We start from the raw sequence: 21,852 nt of genomic DNA, 5'->3' as shown, positions 1-21,852 counted from the left end.
AGCCTGTGAGACAATACATTTCTGCTGTACACACCATCCAGCTTGTGGCACTTTGATATGGCAGCCTGGGAAACGAATACAGCCTCATTCAAGTTGAAACCACAAACATGGTATAAACAGATCTTGTCCACATGGGAAGATCTATCCCTGCTTTTCTCTGGGACCAAGCTGAAAGCAACCTGCTTGAAGAAACTTGTTACCTGTCTTGCACCAAGAATAGGAGGAAACCAGGATCAGGAGACAGGCAGGGGTATCCTCAGGTTTTTAAAGGAGGAAGATTGTACATGAGCCACTTCGGACTTTGGGAAGAGGTGTGCTGAAGGGCAAGGAGCTTGCACTCGAGGGCAAAGGCCTCTGTTCTGGTCTCTAGGCTGCTCTGCTCTTGGCCTCAGTCCCTGCAATTGTGAAATGGGCTGGTCCTCTGGATGCTGGCTGTTTTGAGGGACTTTCTTCTGCATGGTAGACGCTCAGTAAATGCTCAGTGTGAACAAGTGTTCACACTGAAGAAAACAACACTGTAGATTTACCCAGCATCTCTGGAACAGGGGAAATGACCTCTTTTCCTTAAAGAAATAGGGGCATGATTTGATGAAGACAGCTGGTAAGAAAGAGCCAGGTCTCAAATTCAGTTTCCAGCTGTGTCCTGCTGCTCTTCCAGCAGTAACAGCTGCCCTTTTAGTGAGCACTTACTCTGTGATATTTACGGGGCTAAGCATTTTACATTGCAGGATCTCAATCCTCATTTAAACCAGCAAAGGTAGGTATTATTATCCTTATTTCACAAAAGAGGAACCCAAAACTCCAAAGGGTTGAGCAATGTGCCCAAGATCACATAGCACCGTTGAGTGGCAGGGGTGGTATTTAATCCTGGTCTAAATCCCATGCCCATTCCCTAAGCACTCCCACCACTTCTCAGCTCCTGTAAGATTGTCTTCACACTCATCATTAGCTCAACACTAGGAGCTAGTCTGAAGACACAAAGTAAGGCTTTTCCCCTGATCTCTAATCAAAGCAATACACAGTACCTGGAAAATCTGCAAACTACAAGAAAGTATAGTTCTTCAAAAAACAGTAAACATAGGATTACCATATGATCCAACAGGTCCACTTTTGGGTATACACACCCTAAGCTTTCAAAGCAGGGACTTAAACAGGTATTTGTACATCCCAGTGCACAGCAGCATTCTACATAGTAGTCAAAAGGTGGAAGCAACCCAAGTGTCCACCAATGGACGAATGGATAAACAAAATGTGATATATACATATGATGGAATACCATTGTTTTAAAAAGGAAATTCTGACACATGCTACAACATGGATGAAGCCTGAGAACTTTATGCCAAGTAAAATAAGCAATCACAGAAGAACAAATTATTAGGATTCCCCTAGAACAGTCAAATTCATAGAGACGGAGAACAGAACAGTGGTTTCCAGGGTCTGGGGGTTGGGAGGGATTGGCGAGTTACTGTTTAATGGACAGAGTTTTAGTTCGGCAAGATGAGGAAGATCTGGGGATGGGTGGTGGTGATTGTTGCACAGCAAAGTGAATATACTTGATGCCACTCAAGTGTATACTTAGAAATGATTAAAATTGTAAATGTTATATATATTTTTCTACAAGAAAACATAAAGAAATGGAATGGGTGATGGGCACTGAGGGGGACACTTGACGGGATGAGCACTGGGTTTTATGCTGTATGTTGGCAAATTGAACTCCAATAAAATTTTTTTAATAAAAAAATAAAAAATAAAGAAATGGAAAAACTTATCTATGATGTCTGAGTGAAACTCCATTAATATTTTGGTACTGACTCTATTTTCTTTTTTTTTTTTTTAAGATTTTATTTATTTATTCATAGAGACAGAGAGAGAGGGGCAGAGGCACAGGCAGAGAGGGAGAAGCAGGCTCCATGCAGGGAGCCTGACGTGGGACTCGATCCAGGGTCGCCAGGATCACACCCTGGGCTGCAGGCGGTGCTAAACCGCTGTGCCACTGGGGCTGCCCCTGAGTCTATTTTCTAATTTTAGCCTTGTTAAGAGGTCTTTTTGTTTTTTTTACAGCTTCCTGTCTTGTACATTATAGGAAGATGTTTTTACATGGTTGTAGGACCCAAAGGGGTCATATTAAGCTACCCTATCAGATGTGAATCCCGGATATGCATGTTTATCAATATCCATGTTGGGGTGTGGTAGCAGAGTCTCAGGGAGGCTGGAACCCACAGGACACAGTCATGGGGACTCTGTGGCCCCTTACCTTAACCTGACTCCATTTCCTGCGGCTGAAGGATCATTGAGAAGAGGTTATCACACTTCTGCTTAAACCTCTGGGCAGCAGCCACCTCCCCAGGAAGCCGCAGCTCCTTCTGTTTTTAGAATCCCAGGTATCCAACCCACTTTCTTCACTTTACAGAAGAGAAACAAGTTAAACTATGAACCTCCTTCTCCTATGGCTGGTGTCTTCTTTAATGAAGGATGTTCTTTCCAAATGGTCTTTACAATGAGTGGCCGCATACCGGCAGCCCCTGGGATAAACCTGCTTGGGGACTGAATTTTATTTGGCACAGGTTTTGTTAAAAATCAGAGTAGATCTCCTGCCCTATGACCCAGCAATTGCACTGCTGGGAATTTACCCCAAAGATACAGATGCAGTGAAAACGCCGGGACACCTGCACCCCGATGTTTATAGCAGCAACGTCCACAATAGCCAAACTGTAGAAGGAGCCTCGGTGCCCATCGACAGGTGATGGATAAAGAAGCTGTGGTCTATGTACAGCTTGTGTACAATGGAATATTCCTCAGCCATTAGAAACGACAAATACCCACCATTTGCTTCGACGTGGATGGAACTGGAGGGTATTATGCTGAGTGACATAAGTCAATCGGAGAAGGACAAACGTTATATGGTCTCATTCATCTGGGGAATATAAAAAATAGTGAAAGGGAATAAGGGAAAGGAGAGAAAATGAGTGGGAAATATCAGAGTGGGAGACAGAACATGAAAGACTCCTAACTCTGGGAAACGAACTAGGGGTGGTGGAAAGGGAGGTGGGTGGGGGTGACTGGGTGACGGGCACCGAGGGGGGCACTTGATGGGATGAGCACTGGGTGTTATGCTATTTGTTGGCAAATTGCACTCCAATAAAAAAAAAAAATAAAAAAATCAGGGTAGATCTCGTAAAACTCCACAACTCCGGTTCTCTGGAAATGCAAAGATCCGAGCGCACTGGGGCAGGTGTCCACTGGGCCGCACGTGGCTGCAGCAGCAGGTGCACGCTCTCTGGCTGACCACAGCCCCTCCGCTCCGTTCCCTTACAGTAGGTAGGCCCTAGGCCCTGCCTTGTAATCCTCATTTCCACCCCCCGGACCCGAAGCGTTTAGGGCTCATCCCTCCTTGGGAGGAACTTGCAGGTCGAGCAATGCGCTTAAAGAGCGTCGGCTGGGAGCAGGGCTTCGGAGGGGACCGCGCCCCCGACGGAGCTGGGGGCCCTGCGCGCACCTGCGCCGACCCGGCGACCTGCCCCGGGCCCGGCCCGCCCAGACCAGCAGCGGCCCCGCGCTCCTCTCCCCGCGGGCTCACGCTCGGGCCAGCGCCGCACACCTGCGCGTCCGTGGGCCTCGGGGTCCCCGTCGGCGACAACGGGCGGCGACACCTACCTCGCCGGGCAGGCGCGGGGCCCGTGCCCGGCACTCGGCGGGCGCCCCGTCGGGGGCAGCGTCTCGCGGTGCCGACCAGCCTGCGGGGCAGCGGCGGGCAGCGGCGGGAGCTGCGAGCCGGGTGGGTGGGCCCTCACCACGTGGCCTCGGCTGCCATGGAGACGGCCTGCGCGTGGCCGCCCGGCACCTGCACCACCGCCCGGGGTCCCGGAGCCGAGGGAGCGCGCGCATGCGCACCGACAATCCAGGCCCGGCGGGCGGGGGGGGCGGGCCCAGATGGGTCGAACCACTGAGGGGTGGGGGGAGCGGCGGAGGGCGGGAGGCAGGACGGAGACGGGGGGAAGAAAGTGCCCCAACAGGACCCCCGAACTGACTTGACTCCTAGGGATCACGGGCCTTGGAATCCATCAGAACCCCTGGGGGTGGCGCCGACCCGGCGCCGAGGTGGTCCGTCGTCTCTCACTCCCCCCCCCCGCTTGTGTGGGCGGGTCCGGAAGGGCGGGCTTGCTGCGCCTGCGCAGGCGCAGGGAGGCCGGCAAGATGGCGTCCAGGCCCAAGCGGCGCGCGGTCGGCAGCGGGGTCCCGCAGCCCCCGGGCGGCCCGGCCGTGCGCGCCGAGGAGGAAGAGGAAGACGGCGTGGAAGATGAGGACGAAGACGAGGAAGACAGCGACGAAGACGAGGATGAAGACGACGAGAGCGTCGACGAGGTGAGAAGCACACGTGCGGCCCCGGTTTGGTTTCTGTCGGGGCGGGGGGGGGGACTTTCTGGCTCCGGAGCCGTAGGCAGGGGCCCGCCGCTTATTCTCCGCCCGCCCTGCGGCGCCCTCTTTCCGTTTCTCAGGCCTTCTTTTTAAAGATTTTTATTTATTTGTTCATGAGAGACACAGAGAGGCAGAGACACAGGCAGGGGGAGCAGCAGGCCTCACGCAGGGAGCCCGACGCAGGATTCGATCCCAGGACCCCGGGGTCACGCCCTGGGCCGAAGGCGGCGCTAAACCGCCGGGGCCCCCCGGGCGGCCCTCCAGGCCTCGTGTTCCGACGCTGTTCTCCACCCTGCGGCGCCCTCCGGTCCTCGCTGAGACCTCAGTGACCTCAGTGACCTCAGTGAAGCTGCATCTTCTGCCTCCGAGGCACCTGACCCCGCCCCACCCACCGAGTCCAGGTGCTGGGTTCGCGGTGCAACCGGGTTCCTTTTTTTCCCCAGATTGTCCTCTACCGAACCGCCTGGCATTGTAGGTACTTAACTTACTATTTGTTGAATGAATCAGTAGGACTGAACGGGCCTTAAGAGCACTGAGTGCCCACTAGGTACGTAAAACCTACTGCGTCCAAAGAGGAATTGGTAATTCGCGCTTCAGGTCCTCTTTGTTTCTCTAAATCAACCCCCCCCCCCCGCATTGGCAACTTACTCAAGGCCCAAACCTGGTGATTGACTTTAATTCCTCCTTTGTCATGCCACATCCAGTCTTGCCATAAATCCTGCTAGTTTTTTTTTTTTTTTTAAAGATTTTATTTATTCATGAGAGACAGAGAGGCAGAGACACAGGCAGAGGGAGAAGCAGGCTCCATGCAGGGAGCCGGATGCTGGACTGGATCCCAGGACCCCAGGATCAACCGCCCTGGGCCGAAGGCAGCGCTAAACCGCTGACCCACCTGGGGATCCCAAATCCTGCTAGTTTTATCTTCATACCCAGACGGTTTCGTTGTGGATTCTCCAACAGCCTTAATGCACAAGTCCATGCTTCCATCATCGCCTGCCTGGACTCCTGGGGTAACTTCAGTGACTTGCTGTTTCTCCATTCTTGTACCATCACTACACCCGCAGCCAGAGAGATCTTTTTATTTTTTTATACAATACTAAGCGTGCTCAGTACCATACTTTGAAGTTTACTTATTTATATTTTAGTGAACTCTTAAGGCCAAGGTGGGGCTCCAACTCACAAACAAGAGTCACACAGGTTCTTCCTACTGAGCCAGCCAGACAACCCCCCAGAGATACATATATATTTTTTAAGATTTTATTTATTTATTCATGAGAGACACAGAAAGAGAGAGAGGCAGAGACAGAGGCAGAGGGAGAAGCAGGCTCCATGCAGGGAGCCCGACGTGGGACTTGATCCCAGGACCCCAGGATCACACCCTGGGCCAACGGCAGATAAGCCACTCAGCCACCCAGGCTGCCCAAGAGAGATCTTTTTTAAATGTAGGTGTGTTCCCTCTTCCCTGTTCAGAACATTCCACCAGCTTTCCATTTCATTTATAGGAAAATCCAAAGACCTCCTGGTTGATGGACTGGAAGGTAGCTAGTATGACCACAACAGAATAAGCAAGGGAGAGTAATGGGATATCAAGTCAGAGATGAACATGAGTCAGGATTAGGGCTGAGACTGGCTTGGGTGCATGATAAATCTTCCAGGGAACAGAGCTTTCCCTTAGAAATCAGCTCTTTGGCCCCTTGCCTTGGATGTGGTCTCACCTTTTTTCACCTAGAACTTTATTGGCTATTTTGCTAAGCACAGCAATCAGTGCTTCTTGAATTGACATGGATAGTCTGTTGCACTCCAGTGATTAAAAATTAGTGTGATGATCCTCATTAACTATAGTGTAAGAAAACATGCACTTGTATATACTGTTGGTGGGAGTATAATTTATTGCAGTGTCTTTGGAGGACAATTTGACAGTATCAGAATCTAAAATGTATACATCCTTTGACAGAGTAACTGGACTGCAAAGAATTTATTCTTTCGTCATCATAATAATACATGCTGTTCCAGGGTCTGTGCACTTTATTAACTCATTTAGTATTTACATCAACCATGTAAAGTTAGGAGTTAGCACCATTTAAGACAGAGGATACACAACAAGTTTAAATGAAGACAGTGTGTGTGGTGCAGTAGATACAGGGGAAGGAAGAAACAGGAAATAACTGGGATTATGTGTCAGAAACCTCTTGAAAGATTAACTTAACTATTGTTAGTGACCTCTGAGGAGTAGGAGTTGGGGGGTGGGTAGTAAGACTTTCAACTGGAATCTGCTCTTTGTCATATTTACCACTGAAATATATTCCTTTCTTGATTGAAGAAATTGTTAAGGCTTTCACGGCAGTTTCCTACACCTGGTGGATCTTGATTCCTGTATTTATTGGAAAGAGGCTTTTAGTTTTTGTGGTGTTCACTCATCCACATCCATTTGTCATTATTGTGATGAATAAATCCTTGACCATTGTTTTGGAAATGAAGAATCTACCTCAGACCTGCTCTGCATATAGAGAAGGAAGGAAATGCGCATGTGTGTACATGAAGCCTGATTTAGAAAACAGGGGTGACTGGCTTTGAGGCAGCTGGCAGAGCTGGTGATAGAATGTGGCTAGAAGAACTTACATAAGCAGGTCAGGGTACTGAAAAGATGAGACGAAAAACACTAGGCGTGCTTAGTTAAGTTCTTGTGGCCATGTGGCTGGGACGGGTGCTTGTGTTTAACACAGACCCTTGGAGTGTAGCTGCAGAGGAAGGGGAGTGGGTGGTGAGGGTGCCGGGGTATCTTAGACCTCCAAGGGCAGGAAGTAGTGGGGCCTCAGGGACCGCTGGGTCACTGAGCCTGGAATGCTGTGGAAAACCAGAGGAGTCTTTCACATTTTCCTTCTCTCCTTTCCTGCTCTTTGTTACATTCAAAATATTTGGTTATTTTTCTGTTTCTACTCCTTATAGCAGAGAATAGAAAATACCAACAGCTTCTGAGATTTGTCAGTCAAAAGAGCAAGCAGGTGAGATGCCACATCTAGTTTTAGTTCTGAAGTCTGTCACTTGGGAGTAAGTGGCAGGGCTCTGTTTCACAAAGGTGGCTGTTTCCCCTGAAACCACGTGGATGGGGAGTGATTCCCAGGGCAAGGGGTGCTGGGCAGATGGTCCATTTGGTATCGGCTGCGGTGCTGGTGCCATCATAGCCTGGGGCAGAGGTCGGAGACATCTGTCCAGACAAGGAAAAAAAAACCCTAAAAGCATCCTTTAAAGAATTTGTTTCTTTTTTAAGGAATGCACTGAATACCTGAATTGTGACAATTTGTTACATGGTTTAGTTTGACCCTGTTTGGAACACGTCCTCACCCCCTACCCACCCGGGCTGTGTCGCCCTCACAATCTGGCTGAGCCTCCTTCCAGGAGTCAGGATTTGAACTTGATAAACTGGCCTCAATACCCCCTGGCGAATGTAACAGCCAGGGGACGCTTAAATGTATGCACAGTCAGGATGACTGGGCACAAGTAGCTGTGACTGACCTCTCTGGCCTTCAGCGAAGACCCAAATTCCAGAATCTGCTATACTTGGAACTATGTGTGAACACATTATTTTAGCAGAGCCCCAAAATAAATGTGTCACTTACCAAGGTATGATTTAGGACTGATCTTGTGGAGGCTTATAAGCCTCTAAGGTTTTGCTTTTGGTGTGAAGCAATCCTTTCATTGATTTATGGGACACAAGTAGCATTACAGATTAGGTTCTGTTTTCATTGTTTTGCTTCATATAGTATCATGTACTTAACATAGTTTGTTGGCCTCTGGGCCATAGTATGTGCTGTTCTCGGGGCCAGGAACTCTTTAATTTTTTTTTTTTTTAAGATTTTATTTGAGCATGAGTGGGGTGAGGAACAGAGGGAGAAGCAGACTGCCTGCTGAGCAGGGAGCCCAGTGTGGGCCTCAATCCCAGGACTCTGGGACCATGACCTGAGCTGAAGGCAGATGCTCAACCAGCTGAGCCACCCAGGTGCCCGAGTGCCAGGAAGTCCCTCCCAGCTTGTGTCACTTCTCTAAGGGAAGACTTTCCTGACTTTTTTTTTTTTTTTTTTTTGGTGGAGTTCAATTTGCCAACACACAGAATAACACCCAGTGCTCATCCCGTCAAGTGCCCCCTCAGTGCTCATCACCCAGTCACCCCCACCCCCCGCCCACCTCCCCTTCCACCATCCTTTGTTCGTTTCCCAGAGTTAGGAGTCTCTCATGTTCTGTCTCCCTTTATGATATTTCCCACTCATTTTTTCTCCTTTCCCTTTCATTCCCTTTCACTATTTTTTATATTCTGCCAATGAATGAGACCATATAATGTTTGTCCTTCTCCGATTGACTTATTTCACTCAGCATAATACCCTCTTTCCTGATTTTCTTACCTATTTTTCACGTTGTTACAGCACTGTGTACCTGTGTTTTATAGCACATATAGTTGCAACTTTATATTTATCTCCATGAATATTTCCTTAAAGCCTATGTTCTCCCCTAAATTGTAAGCTCCACGAGGGCAGAATCATTCATGTCTGCTTTGCTTACCTTTTCGTCACGAGTGCCTGGCACAGTGCTAATGTACGTGGTGGTCAGTATTTGTCAGGTGAATGAAGTGTAGCCTCAGATGCATGGGCTGAATCAAGGGCATCAAGCGGTAGGCAGTGCTGGGGACTTGTGAAGTGATTCTGCGCTTTGCTCATCCTTATTGTAGTCAGGTAAATAATTTCTTCTTTGTGGCTGCTGTGACTGTTTTTTCTGGAGCAGACTTCCTCTACATTGAAACTAGATCAGTCTGAGTTTTTTGTTCCCAGGCTTATGTGTCAGATGAGATGGCGTGAAGGTGCTTTGTAACCTGTGCAGATGGCAATCTTGGCAATATTTTTGCCTATTTGAAACCTAGACAGTTCTTCAGATAACATTTTCTTTGTGTCCTTTCTCCTGGCACGTTCTATAGATAGAGATAGAGCCAAAAACAATAGAGGCAGAAGGAAAAGAAAAAGCTGCAAAATAGAAAATACTGCCTGAATTATCTTAGGGAGTTATGTGTGATGACCTATTTTGTGTGTTATTTACAGGAAGTGAATGTTGAATTTGAAGCTTATTCCATCTCCGACAAGGATCATGACGGAATTAAGAAGTTATTGCAACAGGTATAGTCATTTACCCTCTACACACAAATTTGCTCTTCTAAGAAAATCCAGGCCATTCAACACAAGCTAGGTCAAATTTCATCCTTTATTTTAGAATTCCTATTCCTGTCCTCTCTACCCTGCAGAGTAGGAAGGATTGTTTCTCTTTTCCAAGGGCTTTTCTTTTCCTCCTGCGATTGCTCTTCTGAGTTGTCTTCTATCATTGATACTTTATTATTTGAGTATGGATGTTAGAAGTTTTGTTAAAAATTGCGTTTTGATTTTCATTTAAAGTACTTTTTTTTTTTTTTTCTTCTCCTTAGCTTTTCCTAAAGGCTCCTGTGAACACTGCAGAACTAACTGATCTCTTAATTCAACAAAACCATATTGGGAGTGTGATAAAGGTAAGCGGGAGTTATGTTTGTTCTGATTAAATTAGTTCTTTGTTGTGTTAAGATCCTCCCAAGGTTTAGCGGATGGGCCAGGAGCTCAAACTGGAAAGAGATGTTACCGGAGGGAGACTGGTTATAAAGTCATTCCAGTAATTTCCAAGATTCCTGAATGCTGGATTCCCAGGAGTGCCAATGGATAGTGAGAAAAAGGGGTGATTCAGAAGATATTTAGGAGACGAGAGATAATGGAGCTTAATGAGTGATGGGGCTGAGTTGAGGGGTCAAGGGTGGCTCCCAAGTGTCTGCCTCCAGTGACCAAGATTGCAAACATGGAAGAAGAGGCCAGGAGGGAACCTGAGTTCGGGTGTACACGTGTTGAGTTTGATTTGCTTGTGATACATGTGAGGGAGGTGTGAGCAGTGGCTGGAGACCTGGGTGTCCTCAGCAGATGGACGGTTGCCCAGGGAGGGTGGGACAGACACTGCTAATACCAATTACTTGGAGGAGTCAGTGGCAGAGTCTGCAAAGGAGCTGTGGTGGGTGCCACAGTGGGGGGTGGGGGTGACCTGGAAGGGAGGGCGTGAAGCACTGGAGGGAGCTTTTGGAGGAGGCACAGCAGGAGGGGTGAGGCCTGCCTCTGCCTCCCCATGGTGGTTTTGGGTTTTCTGGGGCTGCCATACATACTGCCTGCAGTTTACTGTCACAGTAGCAATGGTCATCTTTTTGGCTCATTTGGACAGAGCTCAGTGAGAACAACTCCTGTCTGCTCTGTGTCTCATTAGCCAGTGGGAGGCCAGAGGATTCACTTTCAAGATGGCTCACTCACATGATCAGCAAGGTCATGCCAGCTGTCCGGATGGAGCCCAGCTGGGATTATGGGTCAGGGGCCTCCGTTTCTTCGTGGCATGGGCCCCTCTACGAAGCAGCTGGGTTCCAGGAGCAAGCAGCCCAAAAGAACCAGGCACAAGTGCACAGCACTGTATTTCCGCTGTCCTATTAATCAGACGTGAGGGTCTGCAGAGGTTCAAGGGGAGGGTGCATGGACCTCAGCATTCAGTTGGAGTAGGGGCTAGGTTACTTTGTCAGAAGAGAATGTAGGACTGGACTGTGGTGGCCATCTGTGGAGAATAGAATCTAGCACCGTGACCTTGGTCTGTTTCCACTTCCATCTCTGAAAATGAGGATGGTCCCGGTCCCTACTTCGTCCGGCATTGCAGAAGCAGCGCGAGTTGCTGAGCACTTGGTGCTTAGAGCAGCAGCACGTGGCCGGTGCTGTAGTCTCAGTGCCCACAGTTGATGTCTTTTCCCGTTCCCAGAACGTGCCATTGGGGTCATGGTACAGAAGCAGGACCACTTCGGTCTACTGCACCCACTCACCACCTCACCTTTAGCCATCTCCCATTGTGGTCAAAGCCGAAGGTCTTCAACAAGCTGGCATTCACAGCCCCTGTCTCCTCTCCTAAATACCTCTACCTGGCTTTTACAACCAGTACTCCACTGAGGTTCTGGAACTATCGGATAGGCTCACCAGCGTCTTGTTACTAAACCTCATGGCACTAAAGTGAAGAAAGTGAAAGCAGTAGTACAGTAGTTTCCTTCTAGAGCAGTGGGAAAGGTAGACCTCTCACCAGACACCTGTTCCCTCCAGCTGATCAGTGTCTGTAGGAGTGTTATCAACACTCACTCCATCTTTGGCCCTCCGTCTTGTTGGTGCTTGTGCCGTGACCTTGGAGAAGGCTTGTTTTGATCATCCAGAAAGGGGTGCACAGAAGGCCACACAGAAGGCTGCACTTTAGGTAACTACCCTGCGACCTCCCCACCATGCCCCTAGCTTGTCGAAGCTGTGGGTGAGGTCCAAGCTTTGTGGAGAAAAGCTGCATGGCGCCAGAATCGTTGGTCCACCCAGTCAGTCTCTCTGTCAGTAAGATCGCCTCAATAAGACTGCGAATGGTGGAGTGGCTTGCTTCAGTGTCTGTCTTAGGTGGCTTCTCCATGTAGAACATCCATTGCTGACCCTTCTCTACCTTCTAACCGTGTCCTAAGACTGTCCAACAAGAAACACTTTTATTCTTGAAAGAGCTTAGCTCAGTGGAGGATTCAGCCTTCAACGGGATGGTTCTACGGGTAACTTCACAGTGACAGTTACAGCTTTTGGCTTCCGCAGAGGTCCTCAGGGCGTCCCAGCGACAGAGACTTCTGTCGCTAGGAGAGGGACTGCCCAGAACTTTCACCAGAGCCTCTGGGACTGGGGGGATTTGGACTCCTGTAGAGAAGGCAGTCCCAAGGGCTGTGGAGGGGAAAGGGCGGGGGCCTGCAGGGCATGCCCTGCTTGTGTGGCTAGTGTAGGGAGATTCAGGGGTGAGAGGTTAGGTGGAGTTGCTCAGGACAAAGGCCCTAGGAATTGTGTCGAAGAAGGAGGCTTGGGATCTCTGGGTGGCGCAGCGGTTTGGCGCCTGCCTTTGGCCCAGGGTGCGATCCTGGACACCCGGGATCGAATCCCACATCGGGCTCCCGGTGCATGGAGCCTGCTTCTCCCTCTGCCTGTGTCTCTGCCCCTCTCTCTCTCTCTCTTTGTGACTATCATAAATAAATAAAAAGTAACCCCCTTTCTTTAAAAAAAAAAAAAAAAAAAAGGAGGAGGCTTGAGGCAGTGAACGGGTCAGGTGGGTGGGGCTTTTGCTGGAGTGTGCGGTAAGCAGGTGGTCATGGATGAGACTGATGGGATTGTGACCGCGGCCCCTGTGGAGAGGCAGCCCCCATGTGGTGTTGCTTTGATGGCTGATGACCATCAAGGAGGAACACTGAGTGTGCTCCAGGGGATGCTAACTGCTTGTGAGCCCAGTGACCATTTGGGGGATTCCCCCCCCCCCTTTTTTTAAAGTAAGCTCTGTGCCCCACTGAACTCACAACCTTGAGAGCAAGAGTCACATGTTCCTGTGACTGAGCCCACCCGGTGCCCCAATTTTGGGGATTGCTTAGAATTCGACGCTGAGGGTTCCTTTTCCTACCCCTGGCCCTCTTGGTACTGCATGTATTTTGCCACCGTAGGTGGGAGACCTGTGAGCTGCAGGACATCTGTCCCAGGTTGGTCTTGAGGGACCAGGGCTGGTGGACTAATTCTGTTGCCTGAGTAGATGTGCCCCAGTTCTCTCATGGCTGGTGTTTGTGTTCTGAGTTACCTGCCTGTTCTCTCTCTGTGTATCCCCTGGATTCGTAGAGCTTGAAACATCTCTCATTTTGGCACATGGTTTTACTCCCTAGGCCATGCTGCCCACCCTAGTTCTACAGGTGAAACTGCTTCAGCACAAATGCTGCCTTTTTTTTCCCCCCAAAGATTTTATTTATATATTCTTGAGAGACAGAGAGAGAGAGAGAGGCAGGCTCCATGCAGGGAGCCTGACGTGGGACTCGATTCCAGGTCTCCAGGATCAGGCCCTGGGCTGAAGGCAGCGCTAAACCACTGAGCCATCCGGGCTGCCCCCAGATGTTGCTTTTAAAGCCTGGTAGTGCCTGTGCCTGAGTCTCCCTGTCAGTAGCAGGAGATCCAGGACTACTTCCTCAGGCCCCTTGAGTCACTACTCTGATGCCCCGTCCCCACAGAGGCAGGTTTCGTGGCCCTGTACTCGCCCTGCGGCCCCCGGGAGCACCCCTGCTCCACTGGCCCTACCTTAGTGAGCCTGGGTGCTGCTGCAGGAGGCAGAGCTGTGAGTCCCTTCCCACAGAAGAGCGTCAGGGAGACACATGGGACAGTCGTGGGTCCCTGCTGGCGTTCTGTAGATAAAGCAGCAGCCTCATTTCATTTCCTTCCTTCAGCACATGGTCCCCAAGGACATTGTCTTTGCCAGACCTCACGCTAGGGGCCGGGGACGCAGTGAGTGTGTCGCCTGAACACGTGCACCAGCACCACTGCACCAGCAGCACATGGAGAGGTGGAGGCGGAGGCCCCCGGGGGAGGGCTTGTCTGTAGAGTCTGGAAGTTCAGGTCGGAGTCAAGCATTTCATTCTTTTTTTTTTTTAAATTAATTTTTATTGGTGTTCAATTTACCAACATACAGAAAAACACCCAGTGCTCATCCCGTCAAGTGTCCACCTCAGTGCCCGTCACCCATTCACCCCCACCCCCCGCCCTCCTCCCCTTCCACCACCCCTAGTTCGTTTCCCCGAGTTAGGAGTCTTTATGTTCTGTCTCCCTTCCTGATATTTCCCAACATTTCTTTTCCCTTCCTTTATATTCCCTTTCACTATTATTCATATTCCCCAAATGAATGAGGACATACACTGTTTGTCCTTCTCCGATTGACTTATTTCACTCAGCATAATACCCTCCAGTTCCATCCACTTTGAAGCAAATGGTGGGTATTTGTCGTTTCTAATTGCTGAGTAATACTCCATTGTATACATAAACCACATCTTCTTTATCCATCATCTTTTTTTTTTTTTCCATTCATCTTTCGATGGACACCGAGGCTCCTTCCACAGTTTGGCTATTGTGGCCATTGCTGATAGAAACATCGGGGTGTAGTTGTCCCGACGTTACATTGCATCTGAATCTTTGGGGTAAATTCCCAACAGTGCAATTGCTGGGTCGTAGGGCAGGTCTATTTTTAACTCTTTGAGGAACCTCCACACAGTTTTCCAGAGTGGCTGCACCAGTTCACATTCCCACCAACAGTGTAAGAGGGTTCCCTTTTCTCCGCATCCTCTCCAACATTTGTTGTTTCCTGCCTTGTTAATTTTCCCCATTCTCACTGGTGTGAGGTGGTATCTCATTGTGGTTTTGATTTGTATTTCCCTGATGGCAAGTGATGCGGAGCATTTTCTCTTGTGCATGTTGGCCATGTCCATGTCTTCCTCTGTGAGATTTCTCTTCATGTCTTTTGCCCATTTCATGATTGGATTGTTTGTTTCTTTGATAAACTCAAAATGGATGAGAGATCTAAATGTGAGACAAGAGTCCATCAAAATCATAGAAGAGAACACAGGCAACACCCTTTTTGAACTCGGCCACAATAACTTCTTGCAAGATACATCCACGAAGGCAAAAGAAACAAAAGCAAAAATGAACTATTGGGACTTCATCAAGATAAGAAGCTTTTGCACAGCAAAGGATACAGTCAACAAAACTAAAAGACAACCTACAGAATGGGAGAAGATATTTGCAAATGACATATCAGATAAAGGGTAGTTTCCAAAATCTATAAAGAACTTATTAAACTCAACACCAAAGCATTTCATTCTTAGGTCTCGTTCCTTTCTTGCCCTCTTTTTCTCTTCACGTGGTAGGAGGAGTGGCGCCCAAGCATTGTTCGCTCTCACCCATGCTGGGGCTGGGCCTGGGCTCTGGAGGCCTGTGACTGCAGGGGATCCACGGAGGGACAAGCAAGGGCTGGCTGCAGCCAGGTGTCTTTGAAGACAGACTGAAGTGGTTGATTTCAGGAAGTTTTATCTGTTCTGGTGACATACTGCGAATCTAGTATAAAGAATTTTGGAGCAGGAAGGGGTCATCCACAATGTAAAAGGGGGGAGCAGAAGCAAGTGAGGTGAGCTGATCAGGGCAAGGCCCATGGTCCTCAGCCTGTGACACTTCCCTGCCGTGATGGTGGCCAAGGATGGTGTTTGAAAACCGAAGCGTGACTTGGTATTCTGCTTATCCCAACCAAATGTACAACTTTAATTCTTTTTCTTTTTAAAATAGCAGATGGATGTTTCAGAAGACAGCGATGACGATGTGGATGAAGATGAGATTTTTGGGTTCATAAGTCTTTTAAATTTAACTGAAAGAAAGGTTGGTTTCACTGGGTGGCATCAGACTGTTCCTTAGACCCAAGTCACTTTAATGTATGATGACTGTTTTTATATCAGCAATGGAATTAACAATAAGGATATGTGCTCTTGTGAAATCTCACTATAATCTTGTTTTTTGGGTTTTTTTTTTTTTTTTTTTAAGATTTTATTTATTAGAGCAGAGAGGGAGAAGCAGACTCTTTGCTGAGCAGGGAGCCTGCTGTGGGGCTTGATCCCAGGACCCACCCTAAGGTCATGACCTGAGCCCCCTAGGTGCCCCACTGTAATTTTTTTCAAATGTGAGAGTGTTTTTATGCTGAATGATCTCAAACATGAAAGTCATGGCTCCTCGTGGTGTAGAGAACCATTCAGAACTGGGGTCCTGGTGTTGGTATTGATACCAGAGCTGGTGGTGCTGCTGTCTGTGGCTCTTCCTTTGTGAGGCTTTGTTGCTTCCTGCAGCAGAGGGCACGTGCTGACCTTCACTTGTGCTTCCATTTGTCTCTTTATTGATTCGTTGAGTTCTAAGAAAAGGGAGAACAAGCTGTTTACTCTCCTCAGAGTAAGGTGCAGGTCACCATTTATCTTCAGGTTTTATTTATTTATTTTTTTTTAAGATTTTATTTACTTATTCATGGGAGACACAGAGAGAGAGAGGCAGAGACACAGGCAGAGGGGGAAGCAGGCTCCATGCAGGGAGCCCGCCCAATGTGGGACTTGATCCCGGGACTCCAGGGTCACGCCCTGGGCCGAAGGTGGCGCTAAACCGCTGAGCCACCCGGGCTGCCCCTCATCTTCAGGTTTTACATGAACTTTCCAGTTACGTCCATCTGTCTCTACGAAGTGGACTGGAATGGCTGTTCCGGTGTGTGAGTGTAGGTGTAACGTGCTGTCACCACTGCTCATAGGACCGTAAATAGCCAGGTGTAGTTAATTTTGAGAAATGCTTAAGCAGTGAACACCGAGGACAGGTGGGGTTGTTAAAGGCGATGCCAGGAGACTGGCCTGACTGTAAGATAGAAAGTGCTAGAGAGCTCTCACTCTCTTTTCTGCTCCAGGTGCGGCCTGTACTGAACGGCAAGCCTTGTCTTTGCTTCCTAGGGAACCCAGTGTGCTGAACAAATTAAAGAGCTGATTCTGAGCTCCTGTGAGAAGAACTGTGGAAAGAGTTTGGTGGAACAGCTGGATACACTTTTAAACGACAACTCCAAGCCTGTGGGCTTTCTCCTCAGCGAGAGGTTCATTAACGTCCCTCCTCAGATTGCGCTGCCCATGCACCAGCAGCTCCAGTAAGAGACTGGGCCACATGCCTCTGAACAGAGGTTTTTCCCAGGTGGACTTGGCAGAGGGATTTCAGTAGTGGGAAGCGCCCCGCCCGCCCTTTCGGCAGCCCTGTGCCTCGGAGGACACCTCCTCCTGCCAGAGGGCTGTCCCTGCTTAGCAGCAGGCTTCCTAATGTCTTGTGACCGTAGTCTCAACAGTCTTAGAAGATGTACAGGGTATAAACACAGATGAGTTTATATAGACTTTTTACCCCCTACTGGACTAAAGTTTTCATCGTCTTCCCAGATTTCTGTAACATGGATAAAATGCTGAACAGTTATTCTGATAACAAAAACTGGGTACAATTCCTAAATTCTACTGGGATGTTTTTTAACTAAGGAAGCTGCAGTCCTGATACTGTGTCTCTGGCTTCTTGAGGTTTGCTGTTTTTAATTTTTGTTTTTGTTTTTGTTTTGTGGTTTTTCTTTTTCTTTTTCTTTCTTCCCTATTTTAGAGAAGGAGAAAGCACGAGTGGAAAGGCAGAGGGGAAGAGAGAGAAAGAGAACCTCACAAGCAGACTCCCCACTGAACATGGAGTCCAACGGGGGGTTTGATCTCACTGCCCTGAGATCATGACCTGAGCTGAAACCAGGAGTTGAAACTATGCCACCCAGTACTTTCTTAATGCAGGGACTTTAGGTTTACATTTAATTGTCAAGAGCTAAGAATTGGGCTTGTTGTGCTTTGAGGTAGAGTGGGATGGAAATACAGACTGGCCCCTGTGCCGCATGCACAGGCGCTGTTGCTCCAGGTCGTGGTGCTCATGCTTGCCTGGTAGTAGTTGGTGGGGATGTAAGGACAGGCTGAACCTTCGGGTTTCCCACTTAACCAGTTCATTCTTGATCGTTTTACTCTCACTCCCTCATGCCCAGCTGGCACTCATCATACTTTTGCTGCATGTTCTTTGTTTTGCTTTGTCTTTTTTTTGATCAGCTGGAGCTCATGTGTATTTGGTATCACAGGAGAGTGATCTGCTTTTTCCTGATCATCCTCTCTTAAAGCTGAAGTCTTTACATCTTTGGACAGATGTATAGGGACACGGGCAGTTTTTGGAAGGAAAAAAATGAAGGCTATGTTGCCATTCTACTGATTATCCTAGAATCTAGGGGATGTGTGTCCTGGTGTGCCATTTCTGCAGCATGTCAGGACTCTAGTCCTAGTGCTTGACTCTGGTGTTTGGAGATTAATGGCATTGGTTATAGCTCTGTGCCTTTATGTCTCTGCTAAATGTTTTTAAAAGTCCAAATTCTTACATATTTTTAGTTCTGCAGAGGCAGAGCAGTGATGCTGACTGCCTTTGAGACCCCTCTTATTTGCTGTGTATCCACATTGCAGCATAATCTGAGGGGCTCATCCTGCTTACTACAAAACCCCGTCGTAGTCGATCACAAGTGCAACTGACCACATAAATAAAACTCATGCCTTAGAAGTGTCCAGATCTGACTTGTTCGAGCCTGTGTCAGAGACCACAGAACCCCTGCGGAGGCCTCTCTGGTTTCCCTGTGCTCTGGCTTGTTGGATTTTCACCAGGCAGACCGTCTCTGTGTTGTGCTTTGTAGGAAAGAACTAGCAGAAGCACACAAAACTAACAAGCCATGTGGGAAGTGTTACTTCTACCTTCTGATTAGCAAGACGTTTGTGGAAGCTGGAAAAAATTCCAAAAAGAAAGGGAGCAACCAAGAAGAGAAAGAGGAGTTAATGTTTGCAAATGCAGAGGAAGAATTTTTCTATGAGGTAAGACTGTCCTGTTCTATTTTTTTTTTAACATAAACCAGAGCTTTCTTGACCATAGGCAAGATTTGCTGCTCTCTGAGTCCTCGGAGTACGGCCACACTTTACTTCATGTAGCTGGCAGTTGGTGGCTCACGTGGTGCCCACACCTAGTACCTCCCTGCAGGGGCTCACGCGGGGCCCACACCTAGTACATCCCAGTGGGGGCTCACTCGGGGCCCACACCTAGTACCTCCCTGCGGGGGTTCACTCAGGGCCCATACCTAGTACATCCCGGTAGGGGCTCACTCGGGGCCCACACCTAGTACCTCCCTGCGGGGGCTCACTCAGGGCCCACACCTAGTACATCCCTGCGGGGGCTTACGCAGGGCCCACGCCTAGTACATCCCTGCGGGGGCTCACGCAGGGCCCACACTTAGTACATCCCTGTGGGAGCTCAAGCCTAGTAGATCCCGGTGGGGGCTCACCCAGGGCCCACACCTAGTACATCCTGGTGGGGGCTCAAGCCTAGTACATTCCGGTGGGGGCTCACCCAGGGCCCACACCTAGTACATCCTGGTGGGAGCTCAAGCCTAGTACATCCCGGTGGGGGCTCACCCGGGGCCCACACCTAGTACATCCCGGTGGGGGCTCACCTGGGGCCCACACCTAGTACCTCCCTGTAGGGGCTCACGCAGTGCCCACACCTAGTACCTCCCCGCGGGGGCTTACCCGGGGCCCATGCCTAGTACATCTCGGCAGCGGGCTCACACAGCGTCCATATCTAGTACGTCCCCTGCAGGGACTTAATAAGCAGCGCTCACACCTAGTACCTCTTGGCAGGGGCTTGCTTGCCTGCGCCTACTACACTACCAGCAGGCTTGTCCCTAGACCCCAGCCCCTGGGGTGGAATGTGGAGAGGAAAAGGGCCATGAACTTTGAATGGTGATCAAGCACTGTCCACATGCTTACTAGAAGATCTTTTGTTCTGGAACCACGCCATGAGGTAGACGTTAGTCTTAGTTTACAGATGGGCATGCAGAGTTGGGGAGGAGAGCCATCATCTGAGGTCATGTAGCTGGTTCATGTGGAAGCTGGCGTAGGCCTTGCTGCCCTGTGAAGGCTCACGTGTTTCTCTGTGTCCTTGCTCCTGGATGTCCTCCCACTTAACAGGATTTCTAGCACTTTCTTCCAGAAAGGTAGCTTGTGCCATGATGGACAGCTAGATGCCAGAGAATCTGCTTTCTTGCTCAAAGATAGTCAATCTGAGGAGTAACATACTTTCCTGGATTAGAGGGCATCTGTAACTACTTTTTTGGAAAAAGACTTCTGCAAAATACTAAATACTGCAGATTCAGCTCTACCTTTGTTTTTCAGGAAGTAAACAGTGAAAATTAAACGTGTATCCCCCGAGCACCTTAGATTTTTTTCAGGGAAGGCCGGATGGGTGTTTGAAGATGGCCTGGTTACACACACGCCTGTCTTCACACAGCTTGATGCCAGCACAGTGAGGAAAGACCAGTGTGTGGGGACCATTCTGAATCTCATTGTCAAAATGCTAGGAGTCTTTATTTCACTTTCCTGTTGATTTATAAACACTTAAGACTGGGACACACTGCTCTCCATGCTTTTCCTGTAGGTTAGAAATCTGGTAAGCATTGTGTAACTTCTGCTGGAATATCCCGTTTGAGCTAATTTTATTGTTCGGCTTCTGTTTGCCGTCACTTGTAAGCACGTCAGACAATATTCCTGGCTGCCCTTTAAACAAGTTTCCCTTTGGGTTGTCTGAAACTTTAACTTACAATTTTACGTTCGGTTCAGAAGGCCATCCTGAAGTTCAGCTACTCGGTGCAGGAAGAGAGCGACACTCGTCTGGGAGGCAGGTGGTCCTTTGATGACGTCCCCATGAAGCCCTTGCGAACCGTGATGTTGATTCCAGGTGACCGGATGAACGAAATCATGGACAGACTGAAAGAGCACCTCTCCGTGTGACCCATTTCCAATGGACAGTAGTTGGTGATTTTGTGTTTGTAAAATTACCAGAAAACAGCTCTCAGATTTACTGAAAAACTCACGACTTTATTCAGAGTAAGGTCCTCTACAAAAGAGTAGGGTTCTGTCCCCTGTGTCTGTGACACATTTACAAAATAGTTTTTTTAAAAAAAAATTTGGTCAAATTATGAATGATTAAAAGCTTTTCCAATAAGAAGGAAAACATGGGAGTCGTAATTTAAAGAACTCAATAAAAACTTCTATTTTTTTATTTTTAAATAATATACAAAGTATTTTTTTTTTTCAAGACTCATGGGGCATGATCTCATTCAAGTTGAGCGTCTGCACCTCCCTCCGGCAGACTGGCTGTTAGGCTAGTGTGGGGCACTTATTGCACATCTTGCTTTTTATGGAAGATTCTGAAGTCACTGGATGGTGCATCTCTGCTCAGTAGTCTCAGGGCACTTCTCACACATTTTCGGTTCCTTTTTCATTGTTGATAGAGGTGAAAGGTGATCCATTACTTGACGTAGGATATCCTTACTTTCGCTAGGAGGCAGGTTACTGAAATAGTATGGTGGTGCCAGCTGCATAAATCTGTTGAAAACAAAAAGATTAGATTTTCTTCTTTTTTGGTGAGTAATACCAAACATGGGGGGACTTCCCACCCCTGGAGAATCTACTTGTCGAACTGGTACTTAATTTGAACTCTTCAGTCACTGTCTCCCTTTGCATGATAAATACTTCCTGTGGTTTTTATTGAACCAGTCAGTCCAATTGCATTTCTGGAATAAGTTGGCTTCTCTAGTGTTAGGCCACACCTAACTATGATGCCCACCACTCATCATCAGGGGAAACTGGCACTTGCTTTAAGGCCCATCACATGTGAAAGATCAGGTCAGGTGTTAGGGAGAACTCCGGGTGGGTAAGAGTTCTTTCTCTCATTAACTGATACCACTCTGCGTCCAGCTACTAGGTACTTTAGGTTCCTGCCTTGAAGCTCCCTGTCCAGGGAGGAGCGTATGTTCAGGTGGACCTAGCATCTGCAGGAGCACCAGAGACAGCTCTTCATTCTCACGGGTACCCCATGTACTTCA

At 48.5% G+C, this 21,852-nt stretch overlaps 3 protein-coding genes across 7 annotated transcripts in view; 1 reads left to right on the top strand and 2 right to left on the bottom strand.

The window, feature by feature from the left end:
* UROS (uroporphyrinogen III synthase) overlaps positions 1-3,894 on the bottom strand; it is a 31,944-nt gene extending 28,050 nt beyond the window's left edge. For 2 of the 3 annotated variants that reach the window (XM_041744014.1, XM_041744013.1), the window contains exon 1: positions 3,655-3,894. The gene's annotated coding sequence lies outside the window, so the exon portion shown is untranslated. Of the gene's footprint in view, positions 1-3,598; positions 3,633-3,654 lie in introns of those variants that run through there. The other variant, XM_041744015.1, reaches the window with a different exon arrangement.
* A 275-nt stretch (positions 3,895-4,169) lies between these two features.
* LOC121484583 (BRCA2 and CDKN1A interacting protein) lies at positions 4,170-20,978 on the top strand. 3 transcript variants are annotated; one of them, XM_041744011.1, is made up of 7 exons: positions 4,170-4,362; positions 9,501-9,575; positions 9,878-9,958; positions 15,642-15,731; positions 16,832-17,019; positions 18,613-18,787; positions 20,588-20,978. In XM_041744011.1, the coding sequence occupies exons 1-7, from the start codon at positions 4,195-4,197 to the stop codon at positions 20,753-20,755; spliced, it is 945 nt and encodes a 314-aa protein (XP_041599945.1). In that variant the 5' UTR covers positions 4,170-4,194; the 3' UTR covers positions 20,756-20,978. The 3 variants fall into 3 exon arrangements, with proteins under 3 accessions (XP_041599945.1, XP_041599946.1, XP_041599944.1); XM_041744010.1 differs by having other exon boundaries at positions 4,171-4,362; positions 20,585-20,978; XM_041744012.1 differs by lacking the exon at positions 15,642-15,731 and having other exon boundaries at positions 20,585-20,978.
* DHX32 (DEAH-box helicase 32 (putative)) overlaps positions 20,822-21,852 on the bottom strand; it is a 52,306-nt gene continuing 51,275 nt past the window's right edge. The window contains exon 12 of the mRNA XM_041744009.1: positions 20,822-21,352. Coding sequence (XP_041599943.1) covers positions 21,181-21,352 — 172 coding nt within the window. The 3' untranslated portion in view covers positions 20,822-21,180. The remainder of the gene's footprint in view (positions 21,353-21,852) is intronic.

The sequence above is a fragment of the Vulpes lagopus genome, chromosome 2, assembly GCF_018345385.1.
Source record: "Vulpes lagopus strain Blue_001 chromosome 2, ASM1834538v1, whole genome shotgun sequence".
NCBI lineage: Eukaryota > Metazoa > Chordata > Mammalia > Carnivora > Canidae > Vulpes > Vulpes lagopus.
Note: the sequence above shows the minus strand (reverse complement) of the source record. Positions and strands in the feature narration are given on the sequence as shown.

What these genes read in the sequence shown, in the direction of transcription:
- LOC121484583 (XM_041744010.1), top strand. Translation starts at nt 4,195, where the DNA reads ATGGCGTCCAGGCCCAAGCGGCGCGCGGTCGGCAGCGGGGTCCCGCAG. An exon ending in TAAATTTAACTGAAAGAAAG is followed by an intron (nt 15,732 to 16,831) that starts GTTGGTTTCACT and finishes TTTGCTTCCTAG; the next exon opens with GGAACCCAGTGTGCTGAACA. An exon ending in AGGAAGAATTTTTCTATGAG is followed by an intron (nt 18,788 to 20,584) that starts GTAAGACTGTCC and finishes CGTTCGGTTCAG; the next exon opens with AAGGCCATCCTGAAGTTCAG.